Here is a 27265-nt window from a genome sequence, read left to right as displayed (position 1 = left end):
TTAATTGCCCGTGTACTTAGACTTCAATTTTTAAAGATAAGATATCAAAATTATTTGAAATATTTATTTATTTCTGGAAATGATGAAATTCGGGTAGTTTCCATCCCGTTTCCATTTATCTCACTTTATATTCACTTAATACCACAAAAGTTGTGATGCGTTGGCTTCGACTATATTTACTTTTTTAAATAAAATATTTTAATATAGTTAGGAACTATTTTATTATTTTAGAACGTAATTGGGTCGACAGTTTCCCACTTAATTTCAAAATGGCGTTTAAGATGGCGTATCGTCCCTGTTAGCATTCTTCTACTGCTAAAAACTGAACGAGAAATGATCTAAGTAACTTGGAAATGATTTATCTTGTTTAATTCTTAATATTTTAAATTATTATATATACGAATAGATTTTATTAGTTCTTTATTCTATTCTGCTGTAGTCGGCGCAGCGAAAAAAAGACACGAATCAGCCCGAGCCGGAAAGGTCTATATCAGATGAAAGGGATGGGAGGAGATGTGTGAAAGTTGACACATGGATATGATCTCTTTCGTCTGTTTTATTTTCTACATTTGGAAACGTTCTTGCGCTATCTTTATCACAAATAATTTTATTATTTTATTTATTTTGTTTTTGCAAATTTATTGCTGTGGTCCATGTTTCAACTTCTACACGTCTCTTTCCATCCCTTTCATCTGACTTAGACTCTTCCAGATCAGGCTGATTCATATCTACTCTTTCGCGGCGCGGACAATAGAACTTCTACCAGTAGAATTCGATAAAGCAGTGGTTCTCAAAGTGGGTTCCGCGGAACCCACTTTGAGAACCACTCACAATGAAGCAAGGTCAAGGGTTCCGTAAAGCTACATTGAAAAGCAACATTTAATCATAACATAAAAAATCGGGACATATCATATCTTACGACGTCAATGAATTTCCACTGACAGCAAGTGTTGCCAGACTAGATTATTCAAAGTTGGCAACTTGGTAATGGGTGGCTTTGTCGGTTAGTTACGCACCAACTCTCGTGGAGGAAAGTTGCGCCGCTTTACTCTTACCACAAGCATTTCTTCTACTCAACAAATTATTTTTACTATTTTTAAAGCGCTACAATGGATCGATGGTAAAAAAGGATTAATAAAGCAACAACATCCAAAAAAGATAGGGAAATAGGTGAACTTGCGAAGGAACGATCTGCACTACTGGTTCAAAAAACACGGAATATGTTCCCTCTTGTTCTGAACGGCAGCCAGGCAAAAAGAAACGCAAGTATGATCCTCAGTATTTGTCATATGGCTTTAGTAGTACTGGTGACGAAGAAGCCCCAGATGCCATTTGTATACTTTGTCACGCAAGATTAGCTAACAGTTGGTTGGCACCAGCAAAGTAGACATGACTTCAATAAAACAATCGAGGACAATTTGCTTTTCTGTAAAAGTTTATAGCTTCATACCACAGGAAAAGATATATTTGATTGCGTTGATAATTATATAACAAATCACGGTATTGGTCGGGATAAATGCATTCCAGTGTGCACGGATGGAGCGAAGGCTACGATGGGAAAATTATCTGGCGCAGTAACTAGAATAAAAAATGTTGCAAAACACTGCAGCAGTAATCACTGTATTCTTCACAGATACGCATTAGTGACAAAAAGAATTTCTGCTTCATTAAAGGCAGTTTTGGACGAAGTCGTGCAAATTATCAATTTTATTAAGACTCGGCCATTACAATCGAGAGTAAAAGCTTTATGAGAAGATATGGGTAGCCATCAAACGACTCTTCTTTTACATACAGAAGTAAGGTGGCTTTCGAGAGGAAATGTGCTGGTAAAAATAGTTGAACTGATAAAAGAATTGCAGTTTTACTTTCTTGAACATAAATTTAATTTGTCTGACAGATTAAGAAATGATGTATGGCGTGCAAAACTTACATGTTTAGCAGATATTTTTTCAAAGTTGAATAAAACATGCCTATCTCTACAAAGAAAGGAAACACACATTTTTCGAACTCAAGATAATATGATATCTTTATCTCGTAAATTACAGTACTGGATTTCGGAAGTAGAGCGTGGTAATTTTGACTGTTTTCCACTTCTTACTAAATTTCTGCAAGAGTCTGAAATGGAATTGGACGCGGAGACACTCGATGAAATTAAAGATCGTGTCAACAGCTTACCCACATCTCTTACCGAGTATTTTCCTAACTTGGAGTACAAAGAATATTATTGGGTACAAAATCCATTCACAGTAACAAAAAAACCAACAGGATTTCTGTCAGTGGATTCTGTCTAAGTATAGAAGCAGCTGGATGCCGCCCCAGATATGAGAATCCAGTTATCGAGTATAAAACCAAATTTCCAGAGGATATTTATGTCAAAAAAACAGATGCATTTATCTCACTAAAATTTGATATTCCAGTTTACGGTAAGTGCGTTTCAAATAAAATATTTTCTTTTATTATAATAAGTGTTAATTTAAATAAGGTATCCATTATATTACAAATAATGTAAAAGGGTTCTGTTGCAAAAAAAGTTTGGGAACCACTGCTGTAAAGTAACGAGCGTGATAAATTTTAAAAACATTTCCATTTAAAATATTTAATAATTTTAAAGTCGGAAAGCAGATAATTTATCGATTAAAAGTGTTCGCGTGTTTGACCATAAAAGAGCCAAATGGCCAAGTGGCCATCGATAGCCGAGTGAATAAAACCGCTAAATGACGGTAGTTGGTCGTAGGTTCGGGCCTCGTCGACGGTTTGGTCGTGTGGCGTTTTCCTAGTTTATTCGTGTCTAAAACCTTAATAAGGACCAATTTCTCATAGAAAGTTATCCAGAGAGGTAACCCCCTATTGACAGATCATCCTTGTGTTGACAGATCGTCTCTGTCAACTCTTTTATAGATTGAATTGAACTGGAGGAATTCTCATTCCATCAGTCCAATCCAATCTATGGAGGAGGGTGTGTGGGCTGTTTCTCATTTCACTTCTACACAGTAAAGACGATGAAGTTTTAATTTACAGTTATAATATATTTTTCGTGTTAATAGAGTTCGGGAGCAATGCGATGATGTACTGTACGCTACTCTTTATAGACATATCCAGATTCGTTCTTTAAAACAGCTCTAGAAGATAAATGATGTTAGTAGCCAAGAATACGCTTTTTCTCGCAGCATTGTGCAAAGAAATGCTCTCAAATATTTCTTTATGCTGCGCATAAGTCGATAGATTCTTACAGATTAATCGGCGGTGAACTTTATATGGCTGCCTTAAGAGAGTCACCGTCTTATCATCTTACACCGTCTTAAAGTAGCCGCTCGAAGTTCCCAAATCTCGCAAGACGATAATCCGAGTTCTCGGTGATATTTGATTAAAATACTTCTTCAATTCACACGATGAAAACTCGAAAATGAAATGAGAATTGAATAGAAAATAATTTCCGAATATTCGCTGAAAAGTTAAACAATGTATAAAATAGCTGGCTAATTGCAGTCAGAATAAATTTTACTGTTACAAGGTGTTACATACAGTCAAATCTCGATTTAGCGCCACCATTTGTTCGCCTCTTAAATTGGTAATAAATCTCGTGTGGCGCTAGACCGAAATAGCCTAATGCAAACATAGAAAATTATGTATAGTAATGTGGTCTACGTACAAGTTTGAATTTGAGAATTTAAAATTTACGTAATAAGGCCGTTCGCAACGCAAAATCTCTTGATTTACAGATTCGCAGATAATGAAAGGTTCTCTGTTTAGCATTTATGGGCAAGATCCGTTCCCGAAGATGGCGCTGTTTACAAGAGCGTGCACGGAGGTTCTCTGACTGTACGTACTGTGTGTTACGTCGCATCATACCGGTATTTAATCATTTTAACGCGTAAATATGATTTTAAACGGTAAATGGTTTGCGTACAAATTGACTAACTGTAGTTAACTGTTAATAGTGTCTACCGCATTAAGAGTAGCAGAAAAGGCGGAAAAACAGAAAATTGTTTGAGAAATTGGAGCCGTTGATATATTCCACGATATTAAAAATGAGATTGAATTCCGTTTTTAGAGAAAACGAAAATCTTCCTTTAAATTCGAAGCTAAGGAAGCGAGAAGCGCATACTAAGAACAATGGGTCATTTCCTTTTAATAAGTGAGAATAATCATAAACCACACAATTTATTTGCGCAGTTGATTTTCCGAAGATTTTTGATATAAAGACATGGTACGGGTTGGCCGAATTTATCCTATCCAGATAAAAGAATTAATTCCCAGTTCGCCAATGGCAAAAATTGATGACGATTCAATATAGTTCGGAAGAAAACGGAGACAAATGGACGAAGAGAGATCAGAGGATATTAAGATATATATCGTCTGTACAGTACGGGTCGTAGTAGAGGAAGTCATCGTCGGATATGTCGTATTATTGATGATCCGAGGATATCAATAATAGGAATAGCGGGTAGCCATCTCCGTCGAGAGAAGAGAAAACTAACGTCGAAGCGGAAGCGAGAAAGAACTCATTTTTATAAGAGAATTCCCTTAAAGTTCTCTTAAAGCGAGAGAATAAAATCAATGGCTGTACATCGTAACCATCGAAATTTACGATCGGAGATGTGTAATATATTTTCCTATAAAGGACACGATGATTTTCAAGAAAAAATTCTTACCGCGCACTATAATTAGAGGCTCGTCGATGATCAGAGCCAAATTTAGACTCGGGGAACAAACGTATAAGAGGGCCCTTTGTCTACCAGATTACGAATTTAAAGCGCGAGGCCCTACGCCGCAGCTGGCGTAACTTTTACGTACACCCGGTCTCGACGATGATGATGACGATGATTTAATAGAAGACACAAATATCAATTAATAAAAATAACGAAAAAATAATACATCGTTTATGAAATATTTAACAACAGATGGCAGCGTAACAGTCGCATGCCCATAAATACAATTATCATTTTTACCATCCGAATAATAGATATATTAATAAAAAAAATAAATAAAATAATAATAATTCGTACATCAACTCGGACGTTATATCGATATATATTCATTCATTTGTCATGAAAAATAAATTAGTTTTTTGACTGGTAAGCAGAGTAATACTATTATTAATTAATATTACAGAAAAAAAAAGTTAGGTTAAGCGAGTTTACACGAGTTAAAACGGCCAGAATTTGTAGATAATAATTAAAAAACCGCGTTGAATTATTTACGGCGTTATTAAGCATAACTAAAATTGATTAGAAACATTTTTATAAGTGTCTGTCCGTCACGCTTTATAACTCGAAAACTTAGAAGAGTTATTAATATTTTATTTTTATTTCTTATTGTAGAAAAGCCAACGTCCAGAATTTTTCTTGTCATTAATAAAGTAAAAACGAGACGAAAAATGAAAATTTCGTGAAGTTTCTGCTACCGAAGGAAATACATTCTTTTGAAAATTATTTCCTGGGTTTTATAGAACTTTTGTTTTAAACAATTTTCTATAATTTTATTACTTTTTTAAAGGCTTTATTATTATTTTGTTCAAATATTTTGCAGAATCATTTTCATAGCTAACCAGCGAGGAATATGGTTTTTTTAAAGTAAAAATTAAATAATATTTTATAATAGATTTGCTAAATTATTAAATAATTTTTAATGCATTCTATATAAAATTCTGAAAAAATGTAACAAATTTATTGTTTGATAAAGAAAATAAAATACGAAGCGGGCACATCAGGTTTATCGAATTGTTTCGTGTAACACCGTAAGATGGCAGCATCTGTTACACGTTTCGCTCTCGATTTTGTTCGTAGATAATAATTTCACCAATCGCTCGCGCACGAAACGAAGTTTAATATAATTTTTAAAATGTTTTTCTTTTGTAATGGAATATTAATTTTAGTATTTAAAATAATTTATCGCCAAAATGAAATACATCGCGGCGCCGTTGTTAATACGCATAAATACTTTTTATTTAGTGGTATATTTTTTGATTCGGTTTAATCATTTTCTTATTAAAATAGATTTTATTAAAAAAGAAAATACTTCGGATAAACGTGAATAAATTTTTTATAACAAATTTGAAAATGTTTTAAGATACACGACTTAATAAGCCAGCGGCCGAGTAAGCCAACCGACGAAGCGGTCCGTTTCGTACGAAACGTTCCGCGTCATCGGCTCGCTCGGCCGCTCGTCGTTTAAACTTATCCAATAATTACCTATTTATCTATAATGTATTAATTACGTTTATTTACTTAAATCTCGATAATTATCGGGGTCACGTGGAGTTTGCCGGGTGTTCTTGGCGTTAGTAACGCCTAAATAGGGCCAATTTCGCGTAGAAAGTTCTCTTTAACGACGTAGGAATACTTTTGCCAGGGAGGCGTTTATACGATAGTAGCGCCCGATAAAGCTTTTTATTCCGGGACGTCGGGCCCCGTCTTTAACGGACAACATTATGCCCATCGAGGACGCGCATTAATAAATCGATTTGTTCGGAAGAGCCGACGGCCGTATTTGCGGGGAGCGGAATTGCCGATAAAGAGGGACGACGACCGAATTACGGGCCATTTATTTCCCGCAGTTTCTTCGCATATTTGTTATTTTATTTATTGGTCTAAACGAGAAACGAGTTATCCTTCCGCTACTATTAAATGGGCAACGTCTTCGATTACATCCGCAATTACTAATCGAAACCGTTACCTCGATGGGTCGATTTATTACGTTAAATTCGTCTTTCGATTTAAGTAATAAATTTATGTTACGAAACAATTATTAAACTCGCGTTTTCGAAAACGAAGTAAAACTTTTTGTATCAATATTTTTTTAGCCTTGGGATAAAATAGAGCGTAAAGTGCGACGGAACGACTTAAGTTGCGGAGTGTTCGAACAATAATGCATAACGTGTCGCGGAAAACGGCTCGATGCCCAATTCCACCAATATACGGAATAACGAAATAATGTTAGTCCGAAAAAGTCGAAGGAACTAGTACGAAATTAGTTTATTTCGAAGTAATCGACCCGAACGAGAACCCTCATTTATCGTTTTGCCTTCTATTATTATTCTACCTCCAGAAAAGGAAGAAGAAATATCCGGGGCTTTTGTATTCTTCCTCTTCGCATTTACGCCGGTGATGCAAAAAGGGCGAGCGGTGGGCAAAAGGGACCCCAATTCCGTATTCCTTCCGTGCCCGCGATTACGATCAATGCGTTTTTTGATCACAGTTTCATTCCCATCCACCCTACGCGCTTATAAAACTTGCGATTTTCCATTTTTACCCAGAAAAGTTTGATTTTTTTTCCTCTGTTACTATTTGAGAAATTTAAAATAGCATTAAATTATACGTTGTTATTTGCTTATTAATTAATATATATTTACCACGATGTTAACCTGTTTTAAAATAGGACTGCTATGTAAATAGAATATTATAAAACTTTATATTTTGAAATTAAATTTCAATTTTAATTGTTTTGACATATTAGAATTTACGCTCGAGAAACACACATTATTTCTGCAACGTTCCGCTAATACGGTAGTGTTTTATACGGCAAGAAATTAAATTAGGAGAATCGATGTAGGAAAAACACCTCCAAATATTATGCCAGTCCGCAAACGACGTTACGAGTGAAAAGGAGCATTCGTTCTGTTTCAAAGATTCGACACTCGGCTCTATTCGAACACGTAATTAGTGATTAAAGTTTGAATATAAAAACGCGAGACGACGAAATAACGTACCGTACATAGTATCACTTTTTAGATATCGACGGTAAATATATTACTAGGGTTTATCAATTAAATAAGAAATTGATTACCAATGTAAAATAATTAATACTTATTTTAATTTTTAATCGAAAGATATTCGTTTATATCGCTTCGTAAATATTTATTAAATTATAATATTTGTGTTTCCAGACTGCGAAATGAATAAATATGCGGATCCGGGCCGGTTTAGAGAATCGAATTGGTCTAACTTAAATAAAGAGGTTAGAAAATAGTTTTCTTTTTTCTAACTTAGTCAAAATGGACCGTAGTAAATTGTCTAACATTTGAAATACGGACGAGAAAGAGCGACTCGGTTTCGGAAGTCAAATAAGACAATTATAAGAAATGAAATACGGAAGTTTAAGCCGTTATCCGAAAAGACGTTCGGCGTAAATTTAAATACGCTCGACTCCTGGTTTGCCTTACGAAAATAATTTCGTTCGGAGACGGATTCGGGATGCGCTTAAGGAATATTTTGTTGGAGAAGTAAACTCAAAGTTTATATTCTCGTCGATCGTATTTATTTACCAATTTATAAATTAACGCTTTAAATTGCGCAATTCGGATGCGTCGTTACGCTACCATTTTATTCGTATTTTCGTAATCTTCGATTATTTTTCTCGGTAGAATTTTTGATTCCGTAAGAACTATAAAAAAATACCACCGAAAGGAGTCGACTCCTTCGAATATTACCGGTCGGGATTGTCGGTATTTTACCTTTTACTTCCAACACATTCGCGCGCGTAAACTTTTTTCGGGTCGAAGCGATTATTAGGTTCGTTACACAAATTATTACTTAAAGATTAACGGATTCCGAGCTTTACGTATAGGGTAATATTAAATATTATTGCGTAATCGATCTTATAACAATAAATATTTACCAAATATTGCGACAAAAATGTCCATAACCAACGTATTAAAATATCCGTCTATATTCTATTATAGAACGATATCTCGATTTATATAACGTAAAAACGATAGCATTTAACGGTTAAAGTATACTGCGTGGGGAATTCGGGAAAGAAGAAAGACTTAGGTCAAAAAATTCGAATCGGAATAGAGAAATCGTAAAAACTAAAATTAATTTGTAATAATTTTAAAAAATCTTAATTAATTTTGCGTAATATCGCCAGAAACAATCGCTATAAATTATTTTCTGTATTTAACAGTTCGTTCCGATCTAAAGTTAAAAATATTATTTTTTGCTCACGCATCCGGCCAAGTTCAAATACGAGATTGGGAAATTTAACGTACAAAACTAATGTTAGGATTACCAATCGGGTTAATTCCGAGTCGGCTCCCGGCAAAAACTACCTTTCGTTTAGACGAAATACCGACTAATAATATAATTTTGTTATATTCTCTCTAATAGTTACCGTTAAGTTTGTTTACGGGTCGATCGCCTACGTGACTAAGTTTGTTGTTTACATTCTTTCCATAAAATATTTATAATAAATGCGCGCGATTAACGAAGGAAAAAAAAGAACGACCACTCGAATTTGAAAATTATATAAATGTTAAAAAAATGTTGCTTCCGATTGTATTAGAACAATAGTAAGTCGAAGTAAATACGTTAAACCTCGATCTGGTTTTCTTACCTAGAAAGGAAACTCGTCGATTGTTTTTATATGCACACGTCACGAACCCAGGAGTACCCGGGTTGTTTGGTTTCGCGAAGACCCATAAAACCAACAAAGAAATTAGACCCGTGGTGGAGAAATGTAAGGGCCCCACGTATAAACTGGAGAAACGTATGCATTCGTATTTGTCGGAGTTGATTGGGGATTACCAATTTGTTACAAAGAGCCCGATGAGTGTAGTAAAGGATTTGCAGGAGTTAGCCTTAATGGATAACCAAGTTGGTTCGGTAATGGACTTCGAGAGTACGTATCCGTCAATCAAACCGTCCTCGTGTTTTGATGCACTAATGGAATTGTTATATGGCTTGCATCCGACGGCGGCAGCGTACCGTAAGGACCTGGAGATGATGGCAGATCTGGTATGCGGGCAATCGTTTTTCGTGTTCGAGAGTAAAATCTATAAACAGTTAAAAGGTGTCCCGATGGGCAGCCCAATGTCTGGTCTGCTGTGTGAATTGGTGGTAAGAAGAATGGAGCGCATCGCACCGATCAACTTCGAGGAAGACGTAATCTTGTACAGAAGATATGTGGATGATGTGCTTGTCATATGGAAGAACCACGCGAGGATACACCAATTCTTAAATGCCACGAATTCCAACGATCGTGGCCTACGGCTAAACTCGGAGCAACTTAGTGGCGACGAATTACATTTTTTGGACATTGGTATTACATTTAAGAACGGAGCAATAAACACGAAAGTTTATATAAAGCCTACACACGACCCGCTATATATACCGTCAACATCCAATGATTCTATTACCTATAAACTCTCAGCATTTAGAGCGTTAATTAGAAGAGCGTTTCAATATTGCTCTAACATAATGGATACGATACGGGAACTGGAAAGAATCAGGCAAGTGGCCAAGATGCTAGGATATGGTCCAAGAACGGTTGAACGTTTGATTGCAGCGTACAAGAGTCCTAATAAAAACAAGAAAAAGCGAGATCTTACGAACGGCATCACGAAATTCACGTATAATAAGCGTCTATCCTCTGTTATGGAGTGTATTGCGAGCCACAGGAACAGCAATATTGTGTACAAAAGAGCTCCCTCGATATATAAATTACTAAGAAACGACAAGGAAGAAATTAAACGGAGTGAGCAGCCGGGGGTGTACTCGATACCGTACAGCAACGACCAACTAGGGATAGAGAAAGAATACATCGGGGTTACGACGAGAAGCCTAACTAAAAGACTTAAGGAACACAGATATGATGTGACGAAAAGTAAATGCGCAACAACGTTAGCAAAAATGGCGCAGACGGAGGGATCCGTTGTTAAATGGGAAGAAGCCAAAATCATAACACCTGTCCATTCGCCGACACTTGCAGCGACAACCGAAAAATGTGAAATTTATAAGTCCAGCTTAACCAAAAAATGCTTAAATTACAAAGATGCGACCATTTTACCATCGGCTCGGAAGTTTCTAATTAAAAAAGTCACAAGAACACATTAACTAGGCGCAAATGATTGCCTATAGATATATAGATATTGCTATGTTTACATGTACCATTGGCATGTTTTATTTTATTTATTTTGTTTTATTTATTTTTCTATGTTATTTATATTACATTTGGTTTACGTAGTTGAGCGCGTGAGTTCTATTGTAATCTATTTCAATTTTGAACGGCTTGTTCGAAATAGTATTCGAATATAGTTAACCCGATGATGGCCAGTGGAGTGGCCGAAAACGTTTGTTTTTTATGATTAAATTTAAATTTATAGTTGTCAGCATAAAGGTGTGTGTGTCTTACGATTGTTTTTATATTTGACATCTTCCTATTTTTAAAATACCGAAATAAATAGTGAAAAATATCGGAAAGAATGTGGCGCGTTCGAAATTTCCCGAGTCGTTAAGTGACTTATCGGAGCCGAAATTTAAAATTTTACAAATGAAAGTGGGATGGTGAACTTTTTAATCGTTAAAAATTCCTTATTACCGTATAAAATGGCGAAAAATACGAATTTTCTGGAAAAAATTCGTTTGGCCGTATTAAATATTTAAAATCGTCCGAGACCGTATATCGGTTTTAATACTTCGACGTAACGTTTGGAAATATCGAGAGTTTGTTATAAATACGAACTAAATTCGGGACATTCTTAATGTCGGGAATTTCGTAGCCATTCTTAACCTATAATTAGTCTCCTATTGTACGTCGATACACATTTTTTATATTAATTTTTGCGTAAGATTAAATTTTCTAACTCGATTTCTTAATTTTAATCAAAATAATTCCGTTATCGGTTATATTTGGGATTTATTTTCGTAACTCGTAATTAAATTTTCACCAATAATAACACCTAGAATATTCCAGACAATAACTTAAAAATTAATTTCGTTTATTATTATATTCGCAAAATGCTCGTTATTTACTAACTTTTAAATTAACGTAATTCGAATTAATTTTATACGTTAAAATTAAAAAACCCGATATACAAATATATTGTTTCTGCGCTTCGACTTAATTAACGTTTCGATGGCCTATAAATGATTTATTAAATTTAAGTTTCGCGCTCGATTGATTTCTAAAAAAGGATTCGACTCCGTTTTAATATAATTAAGTCCCGCTACCGGTCAGAAGTAATTGGATAGGCGAATGAATTAATAATAAAATTGATTTAAAAAAATAATTTTTATTTAAATATAAAAATTTGTTGATTATGCGCCGTCGATATAATCTATAACGGGTCTGATAATGATTCCGCTTCGCCACTTAATAGATCCAATATCGCCTATATTCGATTATTAATATCTGACACGTTTTGAAGTTTGGAAGAGTGCTAAATTTTAACAAATTACCCGAATATTCGGGTGTCGACTAATTTATTTTATTTTAAATTTGACAATTTCTGTAATTTGTAAACAAAATTTTTCGAAAATTCTTTTGAATTTTGAGTAGCAGAATATCGATAAAAAGAGGATACTGCGCGGTATTGTACAGTATCGATACTGTATAATATTGTGGAAAATGCGGTATACGCGCTGTAAAATTATGTAAAAATTTAATATTTATGCTTTACGATATTGAAAAATGTATCGCGGTTTAACAATTGTAATATTTACAATGGTGTTAACAGAACGTAAGCTCCATTTTTTTTTTTTTTTTTTTTTTGTTGTTGTTTTTATTTACACGTGCAACTTTCAAAAATAATAATTATCGTCATTATTATAAATTTATTATTTTTTAAACCAAATTATTGTTCCTAACTATTGTTTCCTTTCTCTATAGTTAATTAATGAATAAACGAAAAGTCTTTAACGGAAGCGAAAGTAGCCCTTAAAAGCACTTTCGGAAAGTCAATTGTAACAGCATTTTTTAAATTTTCTTTTTATAATTTGAATACCCCACAAAAAAGGGGGGAGATCCATTCGTTTCGATAAAGAGAGCGATAAAGTAAAACAAAGGCCAATATAGATATTTGCCTAAAAACTTCCCCCCCCCAAAAAAATCATCCGATGATTCTTAATTACGTTTGACTATTGAAGCGCAAAAGACAAATTGGTTCCTCATTCCATTAGTGAACGTCTTCATTAAACGATTTTTTTTCGGTTTTTCTTATTATTTTTTTAAATTTAAAACATGTATTTCATTTTTACACCTTAAACAACCGGATCTTTGTTTAAAGAAAATATAGGAAGTAAACAGGGAACGAACGATGCGTTAATTATCGTAAGGTTGACACTTATTGGAACCCAAAAATGAAATTGCCGGCTTATTTTTTTGTTTTTATATTCCTTTTTCTCGAAAAAATAAGAAAATTCTCACCGTTTCTAGTTTAAAATTAATAGAATTATACCGGAAGAGTGGCTACGAATTACTGTTTTGCCGCTTTTTAAGGGCAAAAGAGAAGAAAAAATGCGGCGTCGTTTTCTTTACGTGTTGGATCGTAAAACTTTAGAAAATGAATTTCGAATTTTATATAAAAGTAAGAATTAATTATGATTTTTGTAAATGTCGAAAGTTTTATTTTGATAGACTTATAATTACCGTTAAATAATTTCCTTATTTATGTTTTTAAAAAATGCAATTTTCTTGCTTAACGAATAATAAAAGTTTTAAATGGGTTCCTACGTAGACTAAATGCCTTGTTTCGTAATGAATTGTCTCGTTAGTTATTGTTTCGAATTTAAATTAGCTCCCTGTTCCTTTCTTTCCTCCCCTTTTAACGAGCGATAGGCCTATTTAAGAGAAGTAAAGGAACGAAGTTCTTTCGGGCCATTTCCAAAAATTCTGTCGCAATATTTGACTTTCGTTGTTGACATTTTCTTTTATGTTTTAATCACTTTTTTTAACACTCGGTAATTAATATGATTGATTAGTTTGCGTTTTTTCCCCTCCCTCCGAGACTCTGGAAGAGCCTCGGATTGTGGGTCGTTATCCGAGAATGGATGAGCCCTCAACACCCGATAGGTCTATCTCGGGTTTTTTCTTCTTCTTTACTTTATCGAGCATAGACGATGATGGATTACTTCAACCACCAATTCCACAAACTTGAAAATTCCCTAAAAAATCGAGCGTGGTTAAGATCTAAACATTTTAAATATTATTATCGTGGTTATTAATTCGTATTTAATACGGGTAAATTCTGATTTAATAATACAATTGGAGATGATAAAAGTCGCATTTATCCGCTGTCGGTGTAGCCCTTATTGCCAACGGTGCCGGCGATAAGGGGTTACTCTGACATCATCTCTTAGTAATGCTACGGAACGAAGGAGGAAAAAAGAAAAAAGAAAAAACTTGGTGGAAATGGTTTCTAAGTAAACAGTTCATCGGTAAATCACTTCTAAAGAAGCAAAGTCGTAAAGTTCTCCAAGGTCAAATAGTCTTCTTCTAAAGATCATCCAACGATGGTGTAATGGCATTTTAGTCGCTAGTCGAGGTCGAGTTAGAAAATAAAATTTAATTATTTAAAATTCCCAGTATTAGCCGGCGAATTCTATTAAATTATTTATGCGCTAGTATCTGCCCCCTTTATAAAACTTTATCTTCTAGTTAACCGAGAAAAATAATTGCGTACATCCGTAATACATTTTACTTTTCACCTCCCGTTTTTCGGAATTTAGACTACGCAGAATAGGAATTTCACCGAGTTAATAATATTATTATTATACGAATTCGTATTTTGTTGTCGTTCGAAGCATTCTTTCGAATGGAAGGAGGGGGGAAAAAAAGATTTCAAATGCAATTATTATTTTCGTCAAATTATCTTATTATAGTTAATACATTCATTATTAACGAGAACAATTAAAGCGCAATAGCCTTTATAACATTCCAAAATTATATAGCGCCAATCACCGGGCAAGACATTGTTTACTATTGATAATTACCGCGTAATAATCGCGTGTCTTTTAAGGTATTTATGATAATAAATACATATTCCACTTGGTAAAGAGGTAGAGACGAAAAAGGAAAAAAGCCCATCATTACAGTCTAATAAATTTATCGATAATTGTCCAAAAATAAAAAGGAAATATCGAAGAAAAGAAAATACGTCAATTGGGTCAAAAACCAATTAATCGGACAAGAACAAATTATCTTGATTTATGTTATATTATAGCCACACAAAGCATTAAAATTGGAAAAAAATTAATAATAATGGTTATAATTCATTAAATTTAAAATGATTTATACACACAAAAAATTCACTTCATTTACTCGACCAGATTCGATTATCCCGTAAGATAATTTTGTATTCTGTACGTGACTTATCAAGAAAGGTATTGTCGACAATTATTTTAAACCCTTCCTCTCGGTTTTATTTATTTCTTTTTATTCTTTAACATCGCATCAATCCTACGTGCAAAAGGGGAAGTTTAATATCTAAAGGACATTTTACCTGGCTTTAGAGTTGAATGACATTATCATTTTAAAGGATAGTTAATTTTAAAACGGATTAATTTAAACGGTGTATAATTTTAATGGCATAAAAGTTAGTTAATCGACGTGCGGATCGACTAATGGACTGATTAGAAGTGTTTCGAGTTCAATTAAAAGAATGGATGATCCATTATTCTCTTCATCAATTATAGATTTTTATATCTTACATACAATAACTTGGTGGGACGTGTTCGCTGATGGGAACTATTCTCTCGATCGGACGATAATGACATCGTAACAGTTATATATATATATATAGATGTTTTTAATTTGAATTTTTTAGAGGAGGGTCCATTAGATTGACGCCACCCTAACTTCGGCGATGAGCCTCGGGGTAGCCACGTTGGGTGGATTCGATCCGAGTGATGTTTACGGTCGTTGAACTAAACTCCCCTTCGACCTTATGTCACTCACGATGATTTCCGTCGAGAGTGAAGGCGATAGATAAGCACCATCTCGTTGTCGCCACTCGAAATTAGAACGTGATCCTGGTGTACTTAGATTAAACACAGAGATTCGAGTTAAGTTCTGGCACGAGTTAGTTGGTGAATATTTCTGGCCAGAGAACTTAGTTTGGCCGCATGGCGAGGATTCTTTCTCGAAATAATTGAAAACGAAAAAAGTAGGCAAAAGAAAAACCGTGTTATAGTAGAATATTTAGGTTTTAATGATTCTAGTCTCGTGGCTCGACTCTCTTAGGCGCCAGCTTCGACTCGGTTCTTTCACGGTTCGTTTTTCTATAGATGAACGTCTGCTCTTTATGACTCTGTAATCATGCACCTTCCAACGTATAAACCTCCCCTAACACCAGAGGGCAATTTATGCCCGCGCTCGGCAGTTACACAAACAGTAAGTCAAAGACATCGTAAAGATATTAGACATCATTTCGGTCAATCGCAGCCAATCGAAATGCGCGAAAAAAAGGAAAAGAAAAGCTACCGATGCTTGACATAGTCGATGGACAAATATGTGCCGTAATTACATACAGAAGAATTTGACAATCGCTCTTACCGACCTCGTCGGTCCATTCTAATCGTAATACTGTATTTAAATTGGACCAAGTGCCCGATATTGCACTTTTCTTTTTTAGACATTCTTAAACGTCTTGGAAAATTGTGAGTTTAGTTTTCACGGGGAATAGGACGAGAGTTGCATATCAATTATTCCGATCAAGACACGCAACTTGTTTTTTAATGATAAAAAAGAATGCTATCTGCTCTTGACAGTTGCCAAAATCCCAATTGCGTTCACTTTGAGAGGATGATTATGTTTAATTTCACTCAGTTTCTATGTCTATATCCGACCCGACCGTATGTACAAGTTTAAACTGGTATTCGGTATAGATAATTACCAATAATTATATACTTTGTACAAATACGTAGTTAGAAACTTAAAAATGATTTTCCGGCAAAATTCGAATAATTAAATTTCGTGCATTTGAAAATAAGAAACTCGTCATTAAGTAAGTTAGATGCGGATATATTTTCCTGTTTCGTACCAACACGGTAAGTTGGCCGCATTAAATAATAATTAAATGTAAAGTAACAGACGTCGTTGACGAAATTGCATTCCTTCCCGGCTAGGAAGTTTCGGCTGAAACTACGACAGATGTAAGAGAAATTACTTGACTATTATCATCCACATGATTTTCTAAACAACCTGTTATTTCTTGGGATGGTAGGAACACTATTCAGACACTTCCAGTCATTTTCTCAAGGTTGAAACCATCCTACCAAGTGCAATTTAATGCATTTGTTACTTCATATTTTCCTCGGGACGAAGGTTAAAGGTCGGCGGTCTCTAGACTTCCGTCCACTGGAAGAAGCTCGACGAGCTGCGGTCAGCGACCCGATACAATTGCAATGATGACATTGCCGTTGTTCTGCACCCAACAACCTTGTACGGGATGGGCCTGGGAATCGCCAGCTTCGATTATTCCTTCTGTAATCGTATCCTGTTTTTTAAACATTAAATTTTCTACGTTAAAAAATTGTTTAGATAAAAATGTCGTTAAGCGGAAGCAACTTTATTAATGTTTCGAACGAATTTATTTGAATACGGCGAATAGGCGAGGCGCATTGCGGCCGAGCATCTCCGAGCTGGAATTAAAATATGGGTTTTTCTAACTGGGCTCTTTAAATGCTAACGAGTTTAGTTAAGTGCAATGACATTGCTGGCTTCTCTTCGGATAGAAAATAGCATCTGCCTAGCCCAGAACTTCCAACTAAATCCAAGAGGCAGGAAATACATTACTACCTAGCGGAAGGCAGACACCAAAGATTTTATTGCTCGCAAGATGGCTTATAGACACGCAACGCTTTTACTAATGATACAATGTTTGGCTGGAGGCCGAGAAGGATGCATGATTAATGTACATTAATATGGGCGTTAGTGAATAACGCCGTAACATACCAACAGTACAGTACACCACCGTTACCGTACCGAAAAGTAATAAACGGCCGTGCAAATTCTTTTAAGCAATACTGCCAATTGCCTGTGCGAAAATATATTTCTTTTATTTAATAATTTCATTATTTTATTGTTAAATATTTTAATATATAAATAATGATAGTTATATATTAAAACAATTATATTTGGTGAGATTTTTCTTTATTTTTACAACGATGTTTAAATATTTGGAAGAGCAAACGGATGCTAGGTATCAATGGAATTTTCGCCCCTGGCTCAGCTCTCCTCTATCTTCTCATCCAATCTGAACGTACTTACGTCCCCCATCTCGGGTCGACCTTAGCTAAACGTCCTCTGTCAAGGTTGCTGTTGCTAGGGGGTGGAGGGACGATCCCCAGCAAAAGGCCCCTTTGTCCATCCCTTCGCAACAAAAGAAGCTTTTCTTCGGACAAAGACAGCCATCTTCTATCGAGCGTTGTGTAAAAATAAAACTGTTATACTGCACGTGGATGTCAGGTTCTTAACATTCTCTCTTATGTTATTAATCATTCTTCGGGATAACAATTTACCATTGATTCAAATGCGGTTTGTAGTTGCATTCGCTGGCGACAGATGGCGCTCTCGCGCGGGGTGGACCGGCTGCAAAGATTCGGAAAGTGAATTACGTTCAATGGAGCTGATTTAATTTTTCACCGGCGCGATGAGAAATACGTCTGGAAACTCGTAAATACACGGATGTGCGAAATGAGTAATTACGCGCGCGATAGCGAAAGGTTTAGTTGACGGCGACTTTAAGGCGAAAATACATAGAAATTTTGTGTAACTGCGTAGAACGAGATTATCCGCCGGGCACAGCTTTAAGTCGCGCGAATGGCAATATTGTTTACATTGTAACGATAAGACGAGAGAAAGAGAGCAGCGAAAGTAAGACCAGCAGACAGCCTCGGGTGACGTGTACTGGGGACTGGAAAGTGGCCCGGCCACTGGCGACAAACCTGTTTTCCTCCAGTTACTAGCTGCGTGCTGTGCACCGACGTGCCAGTTGAGTGAGTGCTGCGAAACGAGCACCACGTCGATATGTTCTGGATAGTGTGGATATGCCGATAGGGATCTAACATGAACGGTATGTGATATTATGCCAACAGCATTTCGTTTAAAATCTTGTAATATTTTTCTTTTTGCACGTATTCGTGCAGACTAGTTTGTATATAAATGATTGGTATTAATTTGTTACGAGAATGGATATTTGCGGTTACGAGTACAGAAATGGGGATGTGGGCATTGTGACATGGACTAACACCTGCATCGATTTTTCTTCTTCAGAGTTCTACTCGGAACGTTCGAAGGAGGAGAAACGTTAAACAATTAGGTCGAGGACTGGGAAGTGTGCGTTTAGTACGTCGACCATGGCAGGATGTGCAGCCAGTGCTTACCTTTCGGCTGTCAAATGGAGCGACGACGGATACTATCTGAAGGAATTTACTCAAAAGTTTACGCTTCCTCAAGTGGCCAAGATCATCAAAGGACAATATTTAAATCTCGGCGTGCCAAGTCTGTCGTCTCCTTCGCTCAATCAAATCGTTTTCTTCTCTTCCGCCGGCAAACGCATTAAAGTCGCTGCCCAATGCGTCAAGTTCAAGGATAATCGCAAAGTGGTGGCAATCGGGCCTAAATTGGCCATCCCCGATAACTACGACGGATGGTTCGAAATCCTGTCGGAGGAGGGCAAAGCCGTTCGTTGCATCGAGAGCGTCGCGGAACTCGTCAAGAGATTCCCAGAAACATGTTTAGTGAGAGAAAACGTCAAAGCTTACGTGTCCAAGCACGAAGAATCCGAATGCGTCATGGATAAGGTGAAAACGGTGCCCGCGGGAGAGACTTTGGTGCTGGTCGGCGAAGTTGTGGCGTCGATCGGTAAAGGCAAAGGTCCTAACCGCTTCCTCAGGTGCTTCACCTCGACAGGTGAGAGTGTCTATTTAAGTCTCGAACAGAAGGGCAAGTTCAGTCCCGTGGCGGGCGAGGAGAACATTTCTGGTGTTCATACCATCCAAACTCTTTTGTCTAAGCGTTTTCCTCTAATGGTGCGCTTAGTTCACGGTAAACCCCCTTTCGGACTGAAATCGCAATTTCTACCAGACATGAGACTCTATTCCTTATTCGAAGAAGAATGCATCGTCGCGCTTCCTCTGTTAAAAGATTCGTCCATTATATCGTTACCGCTGACGGCCGCGTTGAAACTACAAGCACCTCGCAACGTAGACGTTTTGACCAAACTTCGAGAATACACTACGTTAACGGACAGATGTAATTCTTTAATGCAAGACGTATCGGACAGAATTCAAATATTTGACATATCGCTTAGTAAAGAGTTAAGAACAGAAACGAAATCGACCCAAATCCAATTTCATATGAACAGAAGACAGAAAAAGAGTGCGAACGATCATCCTCTGAGGAGAAGCATATCCGATCCTCAGCAAACCAAAGGGGAACGTTCGGTATCCGCCAATCAAAAACCCGATCTAAATAACGATAATCGATACGACGAAATCGATCAGATATACGATTACGTAAGAGGATTCGCACCTCTTTCGGAAAAGATCAAAAGCGATTTCGAGACACCCGAAAATAAAACAGAGACCTGTCCGGTGGAAGCGGAGGAGGAAAAGAAACCGGAACCACCACCCATAGAAACCATTCCGATAAGGAAATTCTCGTTAGATTCTTCGCCACAGAAAATAACCATCAGCATCAGCAGCAAAGAAAAGGACGAAGAGGATCACGTGTACGAGAAACTGAAAAACAGCACCAATCATCCGGTTAAACCCGTAAGAATTCCCATAAGATCTAATAGCGCCGGAAGGCTTTATATTCCGAACGAACACAGTAACAAATATTTATCCAAAACACCGATACAACGCGCTAATCCTTACAGATGTCGTTTGCTGAAGCAATCCAAGAGCTCCCCTCTGCTGAAAGACGCCCCGATACAGAAGCCCAACCGAATTAAAACGTGTAGAAGCAACAAATCGCTGACTACTTCGCCACTTTTTCACATAAGATACAAGTCTCTGACCAACTTGGCAGCGGATTTCAATACCCTAGATTCGAGTAATTCGGGAGGTCAAGCATCGTCGGGATCGGACGAGAACAAGGATCAAAAGAGCACCAAGGCGAACAAAACCAAGTTATGCAGACCGAGATCGCTGACAAACCTCTTCTGGGATCAGATCGAAAATCACAATAAGTATAACCTCCTGCAGAACGATAAAATTAACGACGGAAGACCAGTTATATACCTGCACGACAATAAAATGAACAATAAACGAATCGGTACATTGTATCTATGAACCGAGATGGAGGTAGGTGAGTAATGTATATATGGTAGGATGTGATATTTGTTCGAATTTCGATTAATAATTCTCAGTAGCAAACCTCGCCGACACGTCATTCGCTTTTTTGTCAAGCTGTGCCAACTTTTTCACCTATAATTATTATTTTTTTAACGACCAGCTTCGCTAATATTACATATAGGCCTAACGTAAATCTCAGTTGTTTTTATCGATAATCTAAATTGTAAATAAATTTGAGTATTGCCACGAAAATTTACTAAAGTTTTAACGATTATAATACTCTTAATAGGTAATAACAAAGGAGAATACTGTTGTCTTTAACTCTGAAGTGATGAATAAAGCTTGACTCGAACGTTTCTTAATTAAGAATGTTCTGGCATGTTTTTTAAAATGGCGGGCGCACAGATTTTAATCGTCTCGGTTCTCGGTAGAAAGGACTGGAGACAAAACTGCCGTTGAGCTTGGGTTCGAGATAAAAATCAAACCCCACGAAACAACCTTCTCGCCACCCCCGTTTTTCGGAGACCGGTCTATCCAGCCTGGCTAAATAAGGACAGAGCCGAAACTCACTGGTTTCTAACTTTCTATCCCAACGAATAATAGGTAAAGCAATTATCCGAATATTTTCTGTCAGTTAAGTTCGACGTCCTTAACTTACACAAGTCTCGCCAACTCGAACGGTTCTGCCAGGCGAAAATCCAGACGATAAAATGGTTAACCTTGATTTATAAATTGGTCGGAAAACAAAGGCACAATTGTCGAAAGTCGTAAAAATTTTCTTTTTTCGATAAAAACCTATAGGCCTAACTAAGTGATCAACTATCTCATGTAGGAAGTAAAAGTTGTAGAGCGGATGGTTGACCTTGTAGAGTAAGACTGGTTAGGTGTTTAATGCGGACCACACCCTCTTCGACACGATAACAATTCTCATCCATCGATTCCGACGGATGGGGGCGCTGGCGCTCTCGTCCACTAAATATTCCAACTAATTATATTAAATATTGCTTTTCGCACGCACGGGTGATCACTGCAAATTATTTTGACAGACGTTCTGAAAGAATCACGCACTCGGTACATCCTCTTTTCGTCCGAAAATCACGCACGCTCTACGATCACGAATTCAATGAAACTTCTACTCTCTTCTCCACTAATATCTACGGTCATGCTATAGATTGTAAGAAGACACCGAGCAAACGTTACACACCATATTTACTTGTAACTCGAGCATTAAACAACGTTGCGGACCGAACTTACAATAATCATTCGATAAACGTAATTAATAACTTTTTTCCTTCCGCCAGCATCTATTAAGAAATTCATATTTAGGTTAATAAACCTCACCGGCCATTAGATACAGTTGATCGTAATAAGGAACGTAACCGATACGAAAAAATAAGCCAAAAGTTACCGTGTTTGTGGCACTCGCGCGCTTCGCATTAGCCCGAAAAAATGAATTTAACCGTTGGCAAATATCGTCTTCGATCTCCTTTTATTCATTAGGGACGGAGAGTGTCGGGTCGTAATAAGACGAAGAGGGTCGACTTCACTCGTTGAATGCTGCATCCTCAGGAAATGATCTTTCCTCTGTACAGTACATAAAAGATTAAATTATCTGATTATTCATTTTTTAAATATATTTTCTAAGCTAAAGCATCCGCTTCGAATTTCGTAAACGTCGTGTTTTTTTCCACTAATAATGACATTTATTGGTGTATTTCGAGTGTCGAATCACGTGCCTCGTATAATGATGCCAGTCACGTGATTCGAAACTGATTTAGGTTATAATTTTTTTTTTACGTATAGTTGCTTTATGGTATAATATGTATTACTATTAAACACTATTAAAGTAAGATAAGTTACGATAAGAGAGCTTAATCTTATCGGGTTTACGCTTACTGTTGCATTAAATAACGTTACTAAATAATTTTCAATTTTTGGAATGACGTTTCGAGTTTTCTCTGGCGATTCGCCAATTGTACCTGGCGTAAATTAGTTACCCCCTTCGAAACTCGATTTAATCGGTTCGAATGATGAATATTAAAGTATTCGATGAGAGATTTCTTAATCTAGAAATGTGGATATAAATATTAAAGTTGTTTCTCTGCCGCTAAGGCGTTTAGTAATTCATTTTGGCACAATTCCACTTTAACTCGGCGCGCCGAATGTCATTTACGTATTAAATAACTTTAAAAATTTTAATATTTTTTACCAAGGGGGCGATTTTCGAACCTTTTTACGGCTTCTTTTTACTTTTAAAGCATAAATTTCTATATTTTCGAGGGACCGAAATGACGAACGAATCGAAAAACATTCCGTGATAGGCGTGTGTTTGGAGCCATCGAAAGAATGTCAATCGAATCGCCAATTCGTCGTGTTCTATATTTATCGCTATTCTTGGCTTACCCCCGGAATATTAATTAAGATCATTATCTGAACGAATGTTTCCGAACTAATTATTGTATTGTTCGATGATTCTTTGTGTAGGGTGGCCCGGGCGATCGTGCTGTCTTTAGTCACGATTAAACCGAATGTTTGACCTTTTGCTTATGCACAAAACTCGAAAGAGTGAGGACATTTTCTGATCAGTTTACAGATAATAAAATTTGTTTATAAATTATTATTTTTATTTTTAATTCTTTTGTAACTTATAATATATACAATTTTTAAAAATCTAACCAGAACGGAATGCAAAATTAATGGAAATGGAAGCGAGAATAAAAGGTTGGTGTTGCAATTTTCGGTCTTCACACTAATTAATTTTGTAATTAATTTTTTCCTTTTTAAGGAGTCAAAATGTCACAAAAAATCGGGCCGTGTTCAAATTACTTCTACGAGATGCATCGAGTAAACTAATCGGGAACTTCGTATTCCCCCCCCCTTGTAATGCTGAAAAAATGTGTACTAAATTAGTTTTTCGTGCCGGCAAGAAGACGACGTGAAAATTTTTACTAAAAAAAATCCACTACTTTTAGCGTAATGCTCTAAAATTTATCATTAAGATAATCGCATCTTAGAGGAAAAACTATGGTTAATTGTTAATGAAGAAGAGGGGGAACAAACCTTTCCACGCCGGTCCGAATGATGTCCTTTATTTAGGGCAATTTCAATCCTTTTTCCCTAAAAAATCCCTAACAAAGAATATAATGGAACATAAAATAAAGCGTTATTCCCTTTCTGGCAACACGGTCCAATCGAGAGTGATTGATAAATCGGTCAAACATGAAAAATTAGCAATGCGTAAAGCTCGCAATTTTGCCCCTCACATAAATGCATTATATTATAGTATTACGGAATGCCGAAAAGTCCTTTGCCCTTCAAATTCTCCGAAATAATTACATCAATGACCCTACAGCTTTTATCAACAAGAATTTCCTGTCAGTGTTCGACAGGAATAAATATGACTCACTAAAAGATCCCAAAGTGACATTAATTAGTATGCGGGACAATTATATTTCATTAAGAATTATTTAAAAGAATGTGTATGATTTTCGTCCAATTTACAATTAATTCTATCGTTAAAACACTAAATTAGCATGGGTTTATTGCCGTCGAGTGTTACGAACATTTCTGGTAGTAAAAATTCCATAATTAGAATTTAAATTAGGCGCAAAATAAAAATGAAAAAATCGAATTCTTCTTCTCGCTTGTAATTAATGCGTAAAGAAAATGTTTCGCACCGCGGAAAGTATTTAATCTCGACTAATTAATCTGTACTTTAAAGTCGAAATTGTTTGTTATCTTCGTCGGATGAATAGGAAAATGATAGAAAAGCAGCGCGCCAGAGCGCAGTGACACCACCATTCCAGTTGTTGACCTTGAGCTTCACTATTCTACCACTTTTGGGATAACACACCTTAATATTTTACCCTTCCACTTTTAAAATACGAACCGTTTTTTAACCGAATTTAGAAAAAATAATAAGAATATATCCACATCAATTACGCATTCATTAAAGGAGAGCGTACAGACAAACAGACAGACTTTCCCATACCATGGTAAACTATTCTTTTCTTACGTTTTTTACGTATATACTTTACTCATTAAGGAGTTATTTATACTTTCGTTAATGATACGAGAAAGTGGAATTTTTATAAAAATACTAGGAAGTTTTAAGAGAACGATTAAGGAAAAAATTCATTCGTTAACAATAGATTTTACTCGAACCCGAAGAAACAATTCCGTTTGTGAATTTGCACACGGACGAAATTAATTGCAAAGTGTACCGGGGATAAAGATGTGGGCGAGAAAAAAGTCAGCTTTTAAATTCGCTTAAAGATGGCGGAGGATGGAACGGCATCGTACCCGAAGTACGGATTGTACTCTTAAAACAATAGTACGAGTCTCTCGAAAGAAATTGGCTAGGTTTTTTATTTTTTCTTCTTCCGTCCTCTTCTATTCTCCACGTTATACAGGTTCTTCGCAGACCACATCGCATTCTCGTCGTACGAGCCAGACTGCGCTAGAATACAAAGACGTATTTTCAACCCGAATATCTTTAAAATTACGCAAAGCGGTGTTATCTCTCGAAAAAAATACACAGCGAAATGATAAATTATTTAATATTATTTTTGAAATAAAATGATGTTTTATACGTTTATACATATAGGCCCGTATAATATACATTTTCAATACGATGTGGCTTCTTACATTTAAAATAAATAGATAAATAAGGCAGTGACACGATTTTCTACATTTTAAAGAATTTATTACGAAAATAATTTAGTCTTTTAGTAATAATATAAGTTTACGTCGGTGCTAAAATACTTCCAATTTTATATGCATGCGTATATAAAGCGTAATATTGTTATTTATATACAGTGATTTATTATTGTAACTGTGTATATATATACACCTACAACATATAAATTACTGTATGTAATACTATTATATACAGTGTATTATATTATAGATCACATATATGCGTATTAAATTGAAAGTATTTTATTATTGCTTAAACTTTAAGTTATTTTCGCAATAAATTTTTAAAAATATAGTCTTTGTTATTTTTACAGATAAATTGCTCGATAATTTTTTAAAAGTAATAATTCGTCACAAAAAATCATTTTTTAAGTGGCGACCGAAAGAAAATAATTAAAACCATTAATTTAGCATATTTTAAAAATTTCTTATCGAGTCGTTACTACCAATTAATCTCTATTATCCTTTAAAAACTTTAATTTTCTTACGCAATAAGCCGTATTATCTTTAATTAAATATGTATTTTAAATACATTTTTGGGTCATATCACTCTATAATGGACGGTTACGTCACGATAATCGGAATTAATTAATTCTAGAATTGATTAAGTTTTAAGTCGATTACAGAGGTAAAATTTTATATTTAAATATTATCTATTTATTTATTCTCCTCCCCTCCGAAGGGGGGATTTTAGATGGAAAGTTTTGAAGATCGCTTCGGTGAGTATTTCAAAAAACCAGTTACATCATCGTTAGTTATCTACATCACACACGTTTTCACGTATTGCGTGGGCGACTCGTATATGACGTCAGGATTCTGTCCTAAATTCTTCTCGGCCAAGGGACGTATACCGTGCCGAAGTTCCAAACTGTATTATTAATATATTAAATATTAACTTAATAAAAATTTTCCCACAATTTATTTATTTCTTAATTTTTGGTTAAGGCGTGTCGAGGAAAAAGTTCCGAACAACTTTACGAAAATTATCTCGTCTCGATTATTATAGCTTCTGCTGTATAAGAATGAAGATTAGAATTGCTTCGTACATTTCTACAGACTGAATGAAGAATGAAAAACTGGTTCTATTAATGATATACCAAGAAAAATGATTCTATTATTAGTATAATTATATGAGTTCTGTTTATTACGTTTGGTCTTAGCCATAAAAATAAAAAAAGTCCCGAAAATTTTTCAATTTTTCGGGCTTTTTTCACTGAAAATCGCGAAATTTCGAATAAAAGAACGAATATGGACGAAACGAAAATGATCTCCGTATCAATCACCAAGTCAATTACGCGTGTTGAATCTGAAATCACCGCGCGAAACGGTCCGATGGAGTGAATAAATTTCATAACGAATGCGAAATACTTTGACGTAGAGACATTTTTGCTAATTTTCTCGTTAATTCTAAAGGGAAATTCGGATACGAAAAATACTCGCACTTCTCATACAATTGGTATTTTTAATTCGAGTTTGCTTGGTCGTGCATTCTACGAACCGTAAAAATATTTCTAGTTTCTAAAGACGGACGAAAAAGTCGTCTTAACAAA

General features: G+C 35.8%; 1 protein-coding gene and 1 long non-coding RNA gene across 2 annotated transcripts; both read left to right on the top strand.

The window, feature by feature from the left end:
* Positions 1-1847: 1847 nt before the first annotated feature.
* Positions 1848-26636, top strand: LOC136970634 (uncharacterized). The gene is made up of 2 exons (XR_010880009.1): positions 1848-2423; positions 26398-26636. It is a non-coding gene; the product is annotated as an uncharacterized lncRNA (long non-coding RNA).
* On the top strand, positions 18621-21386 carry LOC136970632 (uncharacterized). The gene is made up of 2 exons (XM_067265080.1): positions 18621-18790; positions 18991-21386. The coding sequence occupies exon 2, from the start codon at positions 19074-19076 to the stop codon at positions 21012-21014; it is 1941 nt and encodes a 646-aa protein (XP_067121181.1). The 5' UTR covers positions 18621-18790; positions 18991-19073; the 3' UTR covers positions 21015-21386.
* Positions 26637-27265: the final 629 nt, after the last annotated feature.

Source organism: Centruroides vittatus, unplaced genomic scaffold (assembly GCF_030686945.1).
Source record: "Centruroides vittatus isolate TY-2023 unplaced genomic scaffold, ASM3068694v2 contig_2073, whole genome shotgun sequence".
In the NCBI taxonomy this organism is placed as follows: domain Eukaryota; kingdom Metazoa; phylum Arthropoda; class Arachnida; order Scorpiones; family Buthidae; genus Centruroides; species Centruroides vittatus.
The sequence above is the reverse complement of the archived record's forward strand: the minus strand, read 5'-3'. Positions and strand labels throughout refer to the sequence as shown.